At 36.6% G+C, this 16,417-nt stretch overlaps 2 protein-coding genes across 2 annotated transcripts; one reads left to right on the top strand and one right to left on the bottom strand.

Moving 5' to 3' along the window:
• Nucleotides 1-3,033: 3,033 nt before the first annotated feature.
• On the bottom strand, nucleotides 3,034-3,879 carry LOC131014181 (ethylene-responsive transcription factor ERF098-like). Its single transcript, XM_057942075.1, has one exon. The coding sequence runs from the start codon at nucleotides 3,712-3,714 to the stop codon at nucleotides 3,295-3,297; it is 420 nt and encodes a 139-aa protein (XP_057798058.1). The 5' UTR covers nucleotides 3,715-3,879; the 3' UTR covers nucleotides 3,034-3,294.
• Nucleotides 3,880-13,434: 9,555 nt separating this feature from the next.
• LOC131018948 (uncharacterized) lies at nucleotides 13,435-14,124 on the top strand. The gene has a single exon (XM_057947630.1). It carries the CDS (start codon nucleotides 13,435-13,437, stop codon nucleotides 14,122-14,124), a length of 690 nt encoding a protein of 229 aa, XP_057803613.1.
• The last annotated feature ends 2,293 nt before the right edge of the window (nucleotides 14,125-16,417 follow it).

Raw genomic sequence — 16,417 nt, 5'->3', positions numbered from 1 at the left:
GCGGACGCCAAATATAGTAATTTTTACATAATCTTGGCGGACGGAGGGAGTAGTAAATTAGGTCCAGCATGGTCATGCACCATCCTTTCGTAGTTATTGTATAATCCATCATCCTCATTCATTATAGCATGTTCTCTCGGCATATACAGCGGTGCTTCCCCGTGACAAACCCAAACTTTGTAATTCAGGACAAATCCACGCCTACTAACATGTTTTCTGACCGTAGGTACATCTAAATACGCTTGATTCTTGCACTTCCTACACGGGCACCTAATGTTACCTTGTCCATCTGTGTACGCCGTTTGATTGAACGCCCACTCAAGGAAAAACTCAAGCCCCGTTTCAAATGCAGTACGATCATTGTATCTCGCGTACATCCACATACGATTATCACTCATTCTTGCAAATTCTAATTGAAAAAAACAAATAAAATATAATAAATTACTTGAAATCTAACAAAATTTCGACAGCATAACCCCACTATCCTAACTACCAAGTGCTCGACTCTACCAGCAACTATAGTGACCATAGTGGTCCTAATTTACTATGCCTATACTAGGTCTACCCGGCCCCCCAATGTCGAAGCAATAATACAATACAAATAAAAGCAATAAAAATCATGGTAATTAAATTAAAAACAATCATTTGTTTGGGAGAAGATCCTTAAGAAATAATCAATTTCTATCCCAAAGGGAGAAGATCCTTAAGAAATTGATTAAATCTATCCCACAATATATATATATAATAATATAACATTTCATAAACACATAGCACATAAAATTTAATTTAACAAAATTATCCAACATATATAAATTATTCTAACAAACAACTTAAACTAATTGATTAAAATTAATATAATTTAAAATTAATCATGCTTCATAATTTAAAATTAAACTAACAACATATATTAAATGGATTAATATAATTTAAAATTAATCATGCTTCATATAATTTAGTTATAAACAAAATCAATTATAAATTAATTAACTATATATAACAAATAAATCTATTTAATTAATATATAATTAAATACATAAATAAATTCATAATTAAATAAATAAATAAGAGAGCGTACGGTGGTGGTTTCCGGTGGGTGTCGTGAAGAAGGCGGTGAAACGAGGTCGTCGAACTACAATAAATAATATAAGTGAAAATTATATAATTATATATATATAATTAAAATTAATAAGATAAATATATATATATATAGATCTAGAGAGAGAGAGAGAGAGAGAGTTACCTGCTAGGGCGGCGGCGGTCGGCGGCGGCGGTCGGCGGCAGCGGCGAAGCAGCAGCGGAAGCAGCAGCTGGGGAGGGGGGGGTGGATTTTCGTGTGTGTGTGCGGCGCAGAAACTGAAAAAAGAAGGAAACCCGCTGCCCTATATTTTAAAGGTTACCGACGGCAAATGTCGCCGCTAGCTAGCGGCGGCAAATTTGCCGCCGTTAATTCTATAAAATAAATTAATTAATGCGTATTTTAACATTAACGGCGGCGTCGCCGCCGCTAGCTAACGGCGGCGCATTTGCCGTCGGTAGCTGGCCGGTAAATTCGAAAGTTCGGGTCGCCTGGACGGCCGCCGCCGTTAGCTACCGACGGCAAAATAGCCGCCGGTAGTTTTCGCCGGTAAAAACGCGTTTTTTTGTAGTGAGGTATGTTATGCCTTTTTATGAAGCTCAATTACTACTTAAGCAATTCAAACATGTGAATCATTCAGAGGCTGTTGCAGATGTTGTTGAATAACTCTGGCCAATCTTCAATCAATCTTTGATGTGTCAGTGCTAGATCTGCTGGTTTGATAGATACTTTATTTGTATTGCCTTGGTACTTGATCGAGATAAATCAAGGCATAGTTAGAGACAATTCAATTATGGATGTACTTGATCGAGATAAATCAAGGCATAGTTAGAGATAAATCAAGGCATATTAGATAACAGATACTACATGTTGTATATAACAATATAGACAACATTTATTAATTGTTGTCTATAACTGCTCGGTCTGTTGTCTATATCATTATAGACAACATTTATTAATTTTTGTCTATCACTGCCCGCCTGTTGTGTATGTTCACATAGACAACAGATAATATATGTTGTCTATTACCTTCCGTTAAAATAGACAATATATAATACATGGGGTACGAGTGAACACCTCAGAATAGACAATATTGACGATAACAATAGATGTTATCTACATAGACAACAATAAATATATGTTGTCCATGAGCTAAATTCTTATAGTGATGCTGAATTGATTCATCAGTTAGCTAGTTATCAGATTGTTGATCAACCTTTTCCAGCTGACTCATTATCAGCTGACTTGTTCACCACTCTAAGAAAATTAGAAAAGTTGCTAACCGGTGTATTCCCCCTATACACCAGTACATACTCACCTCGAGACCAACAATATGTTTATCAAGCCCCCGGACGTAGGGGCAATATCCAAACCACGAAAAATTGTGTGTGTTCTTTTAGCTTCAGCACTTTACATTCATTTTATTGAACTACATCAATCAACACACGAATCGCCAACTGATCACTTTAGTTGACTTTATTAAAACCATCAACATCTTCATCAACTAGTATGCATTTAAACCTGAGTAATCGTCAAACTGATAAGTAACTTACAAATTTTCATTAAACATGAATAGCTTAAATTAACCACCAAATTCCACACAATATTAATTATTAGTCCAATTGGTAAACTTTCAAGTTGTCAATAGGTTTGTTAACTGATCACACTCTCAGTAGGACATGTTATCTGGACAAAGTCAGCCCACTTACAAGTGTGTTGATCAAGATCACCTGACAAACTTACATATTCAGTAAGCTAATAAATCCTACTTCAGTAGACTAAAAACAATGTAACTAATATATTCCCCTTCATATACCTGTACTTGCTCGCCCGAGATCAACAAAATGTTTCTTTCACATTGAATTAATGTTTTTATATGGCATGCATTAAAATAATTTTAAGAAAATTATAGTTACAAACATTAATGGTCTTCTTCAAGAAAAACATTAATTAAAAACTTAAATATAAAAAGAAAAATTTTTATTTGATCATCTCCATGCACACGCATATATATTACTTGAGAAACAAGGGTTTTAATTACATTAAAAACTTGATATACATGTGATGTAGTACGAAAAATTCCCTCCTTCATTTTCTTATTAATTGGGACAAAAATAAACGAATCAATCAAAAGCAAAAGCAAGATGAAGCCATCCTCTTTCATGGTCGTTCAAACGAATGCCCGCAAGCTTATTTAAAGAATGATAAAATGAATCCGATTACCAAAATCCGGATCTCCTAGAATCGTGGTGTGTGGCAAGAAGATCCTCCAACAAATTATTATCCAAATACTCCAACTCGATTACTCCTTCATTCATCGATCCATCCACCTCGGCCGGAGCTTCAGAACTCGCCGCCGCCGCCGCCGCTCGTTCTTGAGAAACTGTACTAGTAGGCTGGGGCACCGGATTTCTGTAATGGCCGTCGTTAGGAAAGTTGAGAATGGCTTGATGGCCCCTGAGAGCGTAGGCGGCTCTGTCGTAAGCTCTGGCGGCGTCCTCCGCCGTCTCGAAGGTGCCCAGCCACAGCCGCGCGCCGTTGCGGTTTGGGTCTCGTATTTCTGCTGCGAACTTGCCCCACGGCCGCCGCCGGATGCCTCGGTACTTCACTGCTTTCTGCTCCTCTCTACCAGCTTCCATTATACTCTACTAATTTCTTTCTTTCTTATAGTATATAATTGGTGTTTTTAATTCAATTGAAGTTCGTAAATTTATGTGGTTGGGAGTAATGCTACGTAATGTGAGTGTCTCTTAATATATAGGTTGGTGTGTTTGGAGGTGATGTGAAGAATGTAGTATGATTGAAGGTCAAAGGTGACGGTTTGAATTCTTCTCATTACTATTGATGTCATCTTGTCAAATAGGGAAATATTTTTTAAAAAATGCATGAATCGAGCCCTAACATTGGATGAGCTATGTACATGCGTTATGCTTGCGAGGGTTTTTTTTTGTATGCGCACATTGACTCCTTTGACCGATCAATTTATAATTATATATCCAAAGATGTGGAGGATTGAATAAAGATAGCACTAAAACTATTTTTTTTAAAGAACTTATTAATTCAAGCTACGCTGATAGTGCGTGGGTTGTAATTATAATAATATGATTGTTATTAGATTAATTTAAATATAATATACATGTATCTTAAAATTAATTTCTATTGATTCTATCCATTACAAATCAATTTAGGATGTCATGTAACAAAACAAAGGTCGATAGTCCGATCGCTAAAAGCTTGTTCCATATCTTTGTACAATTGTATTATTGTAGAAGATGAGGATCTACATATGATGGATTCTTCGCATACTGTAATAACGTCAATATTTCCCACGAAGAAAAAACACTACTAGTTCAGCAAAAAAAAATTATCAAGATTGTACCTGCATATATACAAATGTACATATTATGTTAATTTTCGTATGATATATTAAACGGAAAAAGAGAGTATAGCACCAACAGTTTCGAGTAATGCTCTCCGAATCTTTGTTGACGTAAAAGGCTGATTTCACAAATTTTTCAGAATGTACCGAGTGGAACCGTGTTGTAATGAGATTCATATTATATATGGAGTACTGTATTATTTAGGGCTCATTTGATACATATATTATTTATGTATGTATATGTATATATTATTTATTTGTTTAAATATATAGAAAATTTCAGCTCTAATCCCATGAAATTATTGATCTATTCGGGTTAACCCACGAGTTTCGGATTAGATTGACATCTCTAACTATAACTACAAAATTAAAACACCATAATTATTCTAGACGGGCCAAAATATTAAAAAGACCATATATTTTGTAGACGAAGAACGTATAATTTATTTTTTGTTAAGAAAAGCGTAGGTACTTTTTTACTATGTTTTTTAAGTTTGATATGCCCCCAATTATAAGTAGAAACCGACGCGGATCTTTATATAGGGGGCGTTTACTTTGTAGGATTAGTCTTGATTGATGAAAATAGTAAGATTAATCCTTTGTTTACTTTGATGGATTGAAGCTTTGAGATATCCCAATCCCCAAGGCCCTTGATTATTTTTATCATTTAAACTTGTTTTGCTTGATTTTTATCCCATTAAAAGAGTGAGATTGTAGCAATCCCACTCTTTAGAATAAAAATACTCAATCATGCATCTTATCAATCATGCAAAGAATTTTTAGGATCAATTGGTTGTAAATTCATAAATTACCAGTGAATTCTGATTTTTCGTTATGCAATAAAGTTTATGAATAAATATACCGTTGATTAGTTCCCAAATTTGCCCCAAGTTAAGATTTCGACCAAACTGTCAACCAAATTAATTCAAAATTTTAAGATTGTCAAAGTTCGTTTATTTATTCATAAACTTTATAGAAAATGACAAACTTAAAATTCACAAATAATTGATGACCTTTCAACCAATTATAAACCTAATATTTTTTTTTTAGAAAAAAGCATTGTGGCATTGCATATATAATAGTAAATATTATCATCGAATTAGGGATGACTAGATAATTAAGAACTAGAGGAAAAGCAATAGATGAACATGCTAAACTTACATAATCTTGACGTGGAATAAGTTGAAGATTCTGATATCAACTTATGTATAATCCAACTATAAAAAAATAATAATAATAATAAAAAAGCACTTATATATATCTGATCTGGCGCGCGGCTTAATCTGACGAAACCTTGGTTCCATGTTGGCGACCACTATTTTAATAAAATTTGAGCAAAAGCTATACAAATGTAATCACAGGAGTACATTTTTTTGGTGGGTTCCATCTCCATTTTATGGGTTGAATTCAAACTAGGTGGTGTACTTGATGTGGTCTTGGATACAATCGGATATATCATATAATCGGGTTGACCCGTATTTAAATCTTGATTTGAATCCGCATTCTAATCCAAATCGTGTAAATGACACTATTTGATTATACAAATGATATTGCCTCTGATTGACACTATTATGTCATATAAATGACACCACGTATAAATGACATTATAACATTGTAAATGACATTGTGTATAATTGGCACTATTCTGAAATATAAATGATACTTTCTGTAATTAACATTATAAGATTGTAAATGACACTATAATATTTTAAATGACATTATAGGATTGAAAATGAAGCTATAACATTTAAAATATTACAGTGTCATTTAAATATATAACCGAATAATGTCAATTATAGACAATGTCATTTGTAAAACCGAATAGTGTTATTTACATGATTTGGGTCAGGATACGGATTCGAATCAGGATACGGGTTGTGGTCTGGGTGCGGATCAACTCCATTGTACCCAAATTTTTGTGGGTGTACTTTGCGATAGTAATTTGCAATTCGAAAAAAAAGTACGTAGAACTCAATTTCTAGGTATTGTTTTTTTAATATATACAAATCACATGTTTAATTAGTTGGCCAACTTAATTAATTGTTATAAACTCATGAGCTAGCAACATGTAGAGATTATACTTATAGACTTATAGTTTTGAGTTAATTTCACTAAAAATTACAATATTTAAGTTAAATTGTAAATTGGATACAATTAGTACTTCAAAGTTATGCAATAATAACACAACTTTTTTATTTGTGTGTAATTTAACGCATTCAAATTTTTTTGGACGACCGAAAATTGACATGCCAACAATGCTTTCCTTTTGACTGGTCAGTAAAATAATTTCCTTTTGACTAACATTTATTGGCAAATAAAATCGTAACTTTTGAGATGATTTAAGCAAATTAGGAAATATAGGTTTCTTTAGGCAAGTGAATATATAGTTAGAAATAAACACATCGAAAGGCAGTAGTTGTCGATTAGACAGTTTATTTTGAACATTAATTTTAAAAAACTCGGGTTTAAAACATCGATTTAAGAAAATAATTTTGCATTAGTTTGTTATGTATTCGTTCAATGTATAGTCTCAATTGTGTCAACGTGGGTCTAGTTTTACAGTTATTTTGAAATGTTGTGTCCAATTTGCAAGTATAATATTCTCAACCGTTGTGTATAATTTGCAGTACTCTCCAAGATTGTGATATTTTTTTTTCTATCTTGGCTCACACACAACGATGTTGTTTTGTCTGCCAGTGTCTATGAGAGTCTAATTTTTTTTTTAGGAAAAAGGTCAAATATATAAATTAAACCGAATCAATGTTCAACAAAATAAAAGGAAAAGTCTCATCAGAGATCAGACCAAGGCGATTACAAAGAGTATATTTAGTCGATCGGCGGTATCATTCCCTTCCCTAGACGTCCAACTGAAAGCACAATGATGAACTGTAGTAGCAGAGGTATCACATCAAAGGTATGGCCTAGGTAGAAGAAATCAGCCTCTTGCTTTGTAAGAATCCAATAGATACTCTGGCAATCCACTTCAATGATCACATCTTGGAGCTTCCTCTCCTCACACAAACGCAAGCCCTCAAGAACAACAATAGCTTCACCTTCCATCCCCGAGAGAGCACCCGGGAGAAACCCATATCCGTTGCCGATAATAGCGTCGTCTTCGTCAGTCATAATTGCACCAAAACTCATCCCCACACCAGTAGATATAACAGCATCACAACTCACTTTAACTTGGGTTCGTCGGATGCAATCAATCCTGCTCGGCATGCGTAGGGAAAGATGTTCACACACCATCTTTGTCCAATTAGCCCTTTGAGCAATGAGGAAACAATCCATGGGAGTGAGAACTTTATCTTGAAAGAGAAGCAAGTTCCTAGCATACCACACAGTCCAAATAAGATTCGCAAACCTATTATGAATTTCTTTGTGGGCGCGCTTTTAATCTTCATGAACCAATCGGAAATGCTACAGAACTCATCCTCAGCGAGCGGGGGTAGGCGAAGCGGCGACGTGGTCCAAAGAAAAGAAAACCAACTGCAATCATGGAGAGCATGTTCGATAGTTTCCACCTTGTCGCCACATCTCCTACAAAAATGATCTACATTAATAGAACGCCCCCGAAGACCATGCGTTGTCAGTAGAGCACCAGCTAGACATTTCCAAAGAAACAACTTGACTTCAGGAATAACTTTTAAACCCCAAATCCATTTCCATAGAGCAGTTTCACACGAGGAGAAGGAGGCCTCATCCCTTCGCCGAATGGAATTTGCTGAATAATACCCAAATTTTACTGTATAACCATTTCATTTTGCATGAGGCCAAAAAGGCCGGTCCAACTCGTTTTGAACTCCAGATAAGTGAGCTGTAAGTTTCCATCTATCACTCGGATGTATAATATCAGCCACCTTTGTCATGTCCCAAGTAAAACTATCCTCCTGAAGAAGCTCCGAAACTCGAACATTTGCATGATTAGCTGACACACGTGCGACATTGAAATTACCCTTCCCGTTAGGTAGCCATGCATCAATACCAATACGGATTCTAGAACCATCTCCCAAACGCCACACCACACCCTCGGCCAAAAGATCTCGTCCTGCTAGTAAGCTTTTCCAAGTAAATGATTGAGTATGGGCTTTACTAGCTAGGAGAATATTAGTCCGCGGGAAGTATCTCGCTTTGAGGGAGCGAGCCAACTAAGAAGAGTTATTTTGAATGATACGCCATACCTGCTTCGCAAGCATTGCTCGATTAAATTGACTCAAATCTCTGAACCCATTCCACCTTCACTTTTCGCCATACATAGCTTTTTCCAGCTTCTCCAATGAATACGTTGTTCTTCCTTTAACCCCAGAAAAACCTAACTGCAATGCTATTCAACCTTTGAATAATCCGCCCCGGTATCAGAAAACAACTCATAAGATAAGAGGGAATGGATTGTAAAACTGACTTTATGAGAACAACCTTTCCTACCCCCCGAAAGAAACCTCATTTACCAATCCTTAGACTTCTTTCTAGTCCGGTCCACCAACATTTGAAAAATCTCAGTCTTAGACCTCCCCATTGAGCTGGGAATACTCAAATACATGCCACCTTGTGCACCATAAGAGACCTCCAGCAGCCCTGCCAAATCCCTCCTTAAATCCGCAGCAACTCCACCATTGAAAGAGATTGAAGATTTATCCAAGTTGACCATCTGCCCGGAAACCTCCCTTCATATCTGACAAGAATATCCCAGATCACCCCAACTTCTGCTGCATTTGCTCTCCCAAAAATGATACAGTCATCAGCGAATAGCAGATGACTAATTGTGGGAGCAGAATGACACAAACGAGCACCACGCACCAGATTCTGAGTCTCAGCTTGTTGAAGCAACCCAGATAGAGCTTCAGCACAAAGCAGATATAGGAAATGCGACAAAGGATCTCTCTGGCGCAGACCACGACTGGGCTCACACTGTTCACCTGGATAACCATTGACAAGAACTTGAAAGGAAATAGTGGTAACACACCTCATAACCAACTCAACCACAGAAACATGAACCTAATTGGCGCATCATAGCATCAAGAAAATACCATTCAACCCTGTCATAGGCTTTCACCATATCGAGCTTAAAAGCAAAAACGCCATGATCCCTAACTTTGTTAAGTTTCATCATATGAAAAATCTCAAAAGTAAGAAGAGCATTATATTATCAGTAATATGCCTACCTGAAACGAAAGCGGACTGACTCTCATGAATAACAAAAGGAATGATGAGTTTCAAACGATTAGTAATGACCTTAGACACTATTTTGTAGACAACATTACAGAGACTAATAGGCCAAAAATTAGCAGGAAGGGAGTAATTCTTTTTCTTAGGAATAGGGCAAATAAAAGTGAAATTTATGGGACGAGGGCAAACACCATTATTAAGCTCGTTAAGAAGCATGGGAATAAGATCATTTTTCACTAAATACCAACAAGACGTATAGAAGATGACAGACATACCGTCCGGCCCGGGGGCCTTTAGGGAATGCATAACTTTTGAGAGCCTGGATCACTTTCTCCTGAGTGTAGGGAGCATTTAGAGTTCAATTCATTTCCTGAGTGACCACTTGCTCGATGGAGCGTAGGACCTCAGCAAGGTTATGAGTCTCGCCAACTGAGAAGAGCTTCTGAAAATGAGTTGTGAAAACCTCATCCATTTCTGAATTCTTCCTCGTCACCGTACCATCAGCTCTCTTTATTTCAAGAAGAGAACCTAATTGATTATGAGACAAATTCTAGAATAAACCATGACTTTTGTCTTATTTAAATTCAACATGACATCTAAAATATATCAATGTCACCAATATTTTTTAATGTAATAAATTCTTTAACATTCTCAAAATTTCCAGCATTAAAAACATTTCAACGAAAGAAACATAATTTCATAATTCACAAAAACAATAGGTTGTAGAATTTGATACGAATCATAATTAAGGTGGGAATATAATTAAAATATTTCAAAAATCATGTAAAAATTACAAAATATGTCAAAAGTTGTTATTGGCAGTTCTAATTAATAAGAATTGAAAATTCTCGATCGATTCCGCAAGATAGATTATGTTGGACGAATTGTTCGAACAAATTATCCAACAATTACGTATGAAAAATAGTAAATGCAACGGAAAGTAAATTGTGAGTATATTAATGCTGTAAATCTATTTCTATTTTATAAGAGCTGTTCAAATTTTGGCCATTTATTTTCCGAATCATGATGTTGAAATTTTATATCATTTTGTAACCCTTTTTTTTAATTCTTTTAAAAATTTCCGTCCGTTTCTATTTCTTATGCATTAAAGGATAATTACTAAAAGAATGACTAATCTATAAAATATGTGGTGATATATTTGTAATAGCCAATGAGAGTATGAAAGATTATACACAGGGAATGATAACTCAGTTCGGTTAAACAACCTACATCTGGGGGGCCTCCACTATAAGAAAGTGTATCGAACGCCGGCGGAATTACCGATGAAAAAATATCCATTGTCAACCACCGACGGCATTTCGACAACGTAACGACTGAAAACACATCTCTGATTCACCGTCGACCTTAACGATACCCACGGACACCGACGCGCAAACTTCCCGCGTAATTTTCCAACGGCTTTGCCGATGGAGTTCTGACGTCCTCCATTACCGACGGAAGCATTTCGTCGTTGTATTTGATTTTAATTTTTTTTGCTGGTTAACAGCGAAGTTAGTATCCGTTGGCGTTACCGAACGAAATACCCGTCGGTGTTCACACCTGTCAATCGATTTTGAATTTAATATGTTTTCTTAGTTTTCAGTTAACGACGGAATAGGGTTCCATCGGTGTTACCAACGGTCTTTTGAAGTCAGTATGTTCGTCGGTGATGCATCTTCAACTTTTGGGCCATTTGGCCCTATTTTTCTTTTATTTTATGTTTGTTTGAGTCATCTAGGGGAGAAAACAGGTATTCAGGAGCAGGAAGCTCGGAAAAGGGTAAATGCACGAAATATGGTCGAAATAGGCATTACCAGAACAAAACTATCCAAGCTGCCAGAAATGAAACTCACTAGGAAGAGAGCTTGGCGAAGTACCCCTCAGAAACATTCGAGGCGTGGGAACATCCAAAGTGTACCACCTGGTATGAGGCCAACCGAAGGAAGCAGCTGGTAAGGCCATGACAGCCAGTCGCAGTCAGCACATATGGGCTATATATGAAAAGATGCGTGGACGAGATTCCCAGGATGAGAGCTCGGCGAAGTACCCCTCAGAACTATTCGAGGCGCGGGAACCTTCGAAGTGTACCACCTAGTATGAGGCCAACTGAAGAAAGCAGCTAATACGACCATGTGTGTACGGATTTGGCCGAAAATTGCCATCATAGGAAAATTGGAAAAAATCAATAGTTGGTGGATTTTAATAGGTAGTTCAAATATTGGGGAAAAAATGAAAATTGACTATAGTTTAAGAAATTAAAGGCAATTAACCCTGCAAAATAATACCCATCGTTTCACTTTTATCTTATTTATGGCCCACAAAAATAATCCGACAACCATTATTTGACGTGTTCCGGCCAAACGCCAATATGACAGACACGCGGGATTAAAAAAAAGAACAAAAATTCATATATTCAACCTCCAATTCCCCCATCATTAAACCCTAGCTCATTCAACCCACTGCCATCTCCTCCGCCGATTCCCCCTACCCACCTACCTCTATCTCCTTCGCCGCCGAGCTTATTTACCATGTTTGTAACTAATTTTGGTTTTTGAGATGCTGCGTAACTTGCTTGTTTTCTCAGTCTTCATACCTTACAAGTACGTCCTCCTGTCCAATTCACGGGGACATAATAATTTTAAAATTTTTAAATTATATAAGTATATCAAAATATTATCATTTATGAGTTAGTTTACTAGATACCAAAAAAAAAGTCCTTTTTAATTGATACATTCAATAGTTACACCAATATCGATTTTAAATATTTTAACTTATAAAATGTATGTTAAAACTATTTTCATACAATTTGAATAAAAGAAAATATTACTATAATTCATATTACTTGTTAATGTGATGCAGAGTATGGTCATAATTTAATAAAATAGTGACAAATTATAAATCACAAAAATTTAAATGTATGAGAATGCAAAATACAAGTGTGAAGAGCATAGCTATCAAGTTGCCAGCAGACGAAGGCAATGAAGACATCCCTTTTGCTGCTTTGGTCTTCTTCGAGGCCTTCATTTGTTAAATCCTTTCGCGTTTGATCATAAGAAGCTCGGAGATCTCCTTGATCAGCTTCTGATCAAGGAGCTTCTGATCAGCTCATCCAACGACAAACCTCTCGAAGCCCGAGGAGGCTTCTTAGCAGACCTCATATCCTTCCTACTTTTCTCATCCTTACCGTTTCTTACTAACTTCTCAGTTTTCACCATCCACACTCATAGGCACCTTAAAAGAACACTCATCTAAAACATCTTCTTGCTTCATATTTTCTGCACAATTCTCAATATTTATGACAATTTCCCTTTCTTTCATAGATACACAATTAATCACTTTATCCTCTTACTTTCCTCCCAATTTTTACAACTCCTTTCTATGCTTGAAACTGCCAAAATTCTCCAACACAATGTTATTGAATTAGTGGGTCAAAAGCATTTCTCTTCGCTAAATTTTCCCCAAAATCCCTGATTGCATAATACAACTAGAGACGAATGCCATATTCTTTCATATATTCACCTATCAAGCTTCAAAATGGTGATCAATTTTTTTCAGTGTGATACACGAAGCCCTAGCTCTAGTTTAGCCCACTAATGCATAGCCCATAGCCCATTAGGTTATCATTATCAATGATATAAATATTGTAATCTCTAAGTTATTACTTATGGAATGAATATTTGGGTTGATGTTTATCAAATCTATCTCTCTTCTCCCTTGATTTCTAGAGTTGAGCTACTCGAATTGCTCCACCATTGATCGTGATCGTATCAATTGGTGCTTTCATTGAGAGAATTTCTCTTTGAATATAAAAAAAATGTACAGATCAGAAATTCTCGCCGCCCTTGAAAAGCTTCGAATCTCCATCTACAGCCTGCAATCTTCCTTCGAGGCAAATTTTCTGGCCACCAACAAGTTTCCTCAAGCTACTGCTCCAGATGTGTGTTGGTCTCCATCCTCTTCGCCACCACCCCCAAACGTGCCGCCTTCACTTCCAATACTGCCAACACCACCGCCACTGTACCTCGGGCACACCCTTGCCACATGGTCGTTCTCACCGCACTTGAAGCAACCGCTGCCGCTGTCAACACCACCGCCGCTGCCACCGCTAGTTCTCCAACCTCCGCTGCAGATACCTCCTGATGTACTGCCTTCACTCACAATGCCACCAACACCACCATCGATAACTACTTCGGTGAGTCCTCCGCCAATTCTTGGCAGTCGATTTTGGTTACTCGTCGGTTCTAAGGATGAGATTGTGGTCGATGTTTTTGGACCCATATTTGATGCTATTGCGAAAGTTTTAACCGCCGGCGTCTCTAGTTTTTACCGGTCCATGGCTGTTTTTGCCGGTCAAGAGGTTCGGCTAGATGGTGAACCGCCGCCGGATCCGTTAGGCGTATCCAGCCGATCAGTTCTTGAGTTAGTTTGCTGGAACTTTTGTCGAGCACGTGGTGGGCATAAATGTATCAAGCTTTCCAATCAGTTCACCTTGCGGACAAGGTGATTGTGAAGGAGTGGGGAATGATACACGAAGCCCTAGCTCTAGTTTAGCCCACTTATGCATAGCCCATAACCCATTAGGTTATCATTATCAATGATATAAATATTGTAATCTCTAAGTTATTACTTATGGAATGAATATTTGGGTTGATGTTTATCAAATCTATCTCTCTTCTCCCTTGATTTCTGGAGTTGAGCTACTCGAATTGCTCCACCATTGATCGTGATCGTATCACAGTGCCTTACTCAAGTTTCATTACAAGATGTAAGATCAATCATGGTTACCTATATATAAATTAATAAACGGGGGTTACTGACCATCATCATACAAACATAATACTCCCTCCGTCCCAAACAAAATGTCTTGTTTTCCTTTTTGGGTCATCCCAAACGAAATGTCATGTTTTCTTTTTTGGCAATACACTCTCTCTCTATACTTAATATTTAAATAATTTTCACCAACCCACTTTATCTACTTTATATATATTTCTTAATCTCCGTGCCGAAAAGAACACTACGGATCCTCTGTACCACTTTTGTGTGCCACTTTTGTGTGCCACAATCAAAACTACGTAGTTTTGATACCATTCATAATAAAACACAAAAATAGAGATATATATGCACAACTCGACTCATCGGCTCGGCTTCACGCAACAGAATCAAATCTCTTTCTCTTCCCCTGCGAAGAGCAAATCTTCTTGTTTATCTTTTGAAAATTTTCATTCCTCTACCGTAAAATCAGGAATTCGCTGCTGCAAAATCATCTATGGATATCCATGAAAAACTTTTCTCTTACAACAATATTATCTTTTTCACAAAGCCATAAAAGTTGTAGTTCTTTATGTTAAAAGTTAAAGCTTGGTTCATGGTATTGAGTATTTTCTATTCGCATGCCATCATATGGAAGAAGAAGATGTGGAAGGGTTGATGTTTTCTTCATTTGTCTTTACTAGCAACACACCGCAGGCAATCGAAGCCTCGAGACACGATTCTCTTACAGAACTTTCATCGAGCAGTTGGCGTTCATCGGAAGAGAAGAACTATGTTACTAGAAGCATCAGTGAACAATTAAGAAATTTTGATGTTGAATAGAATCGTGGCTGTGGGATTCACGAAAAGTTTGAGTCCAGAGAATAGAGGGAGGACTGAAGATTTTCTTACGAACCGATGCAGTTTTCAAAAAAAAAAAAAAGATTGATAAACAAGAAGATTTGCTCTTCGCAGAGAAAGAGAAGGGAAAGAGAGAGAGATTTGATTTTGCTGCGTGAAGCCGAGCCGATGAGTCGAGCTGTGCATATATATCTCTATTTTTGTGTTTTATTATGAATGGTATCAAAACTACGTAGTTTTGATTGTGGCACACAAAAGTGGTACAGAGGATCCGAAGTGCGAAAAGAAATAGGACATTTCGTTTGGGACAGAGGGAGTATATATTTACATATATCCACATTTTAAAAGTAAGCCAACCAAGACAGAGAACCAACACTATTAGAACCCCAACCATCATTCTATAATTCAATGAAAACAAAAGTCTTACTCTCTCTTGTACGTGAAAGCATTGCCACTGCAATACTAGTGGTAACCTCATGATTTATGATAGTTCTAAACTAATCACAAAAAATGTTAGTTTTAAAATGAATCAACGGTCAAATCTCCAATGTAAACCATCGAGAACTTACCTTCATTCTTGTTGCACTTGGTAATGTCATTGAAAACTTGAAGATTGTCTGTCTTTTTGTCATATCGTCAGTACTGGAAATAAATTCTTTTCAAACTAAATTTTTGCGATTCTAACTTTGAATAATTGCATAGGTGGTAACAAATCATACTTCGTGAAAAAGGTAGATTAGGTTAGATCACCTCACCAACAATATGACAGCAAATGACCAAAAAAACTATCATCGTAAGAGGCAAAACATAAAGAAAATGTAACTACTATTTTTTTAAATATAACTACTAATTTTGCCGGGGATTAAAAACTGTGTTTTTATATAATAGGAGTATATAGATTACTGGGGATATATGATGACTCATTCAAGTTCAATGGCTTTTCAAGTGCAATATTACTATTTCCAATATGCGAAATTCCCCCTATAAAATGTCGTGGAAAGATGCATAGCTATATGTATTGGTGAAATTCAAATCGAAGCCCTGTATATTTTTTCATGTTGACTATTTAAATGTTGCGTTCCGAGTTAGCATCAGAACTGTGCTTATAGCTGGTTGCATGAGGGGGAATGCGAGAAAGAAGAAGAGCTGTGTCATTTTAAATATATGGATTTTCATTTGTTTTTTTT

Source organism: Salvia miltiorrhiza, chromosome 3 (genome assembly GCF_028751815.1).
Source record: "Salvia miltiorrhiza cultivar Shanhuang (shh) chromosome 3, IMPLAD_Smil_shh, whole genome shotgun sequence".
Lineage (NCBI taxonomy): Eukaryota > Viridiplantae > Streptophyta > Magnoliopsida > Lamiales > Lamiaceae > Salvia > Salvia miltiorrhiza.
This window is presented reverse-complemented; position numbering and strand designations above follow the sequence as displayed.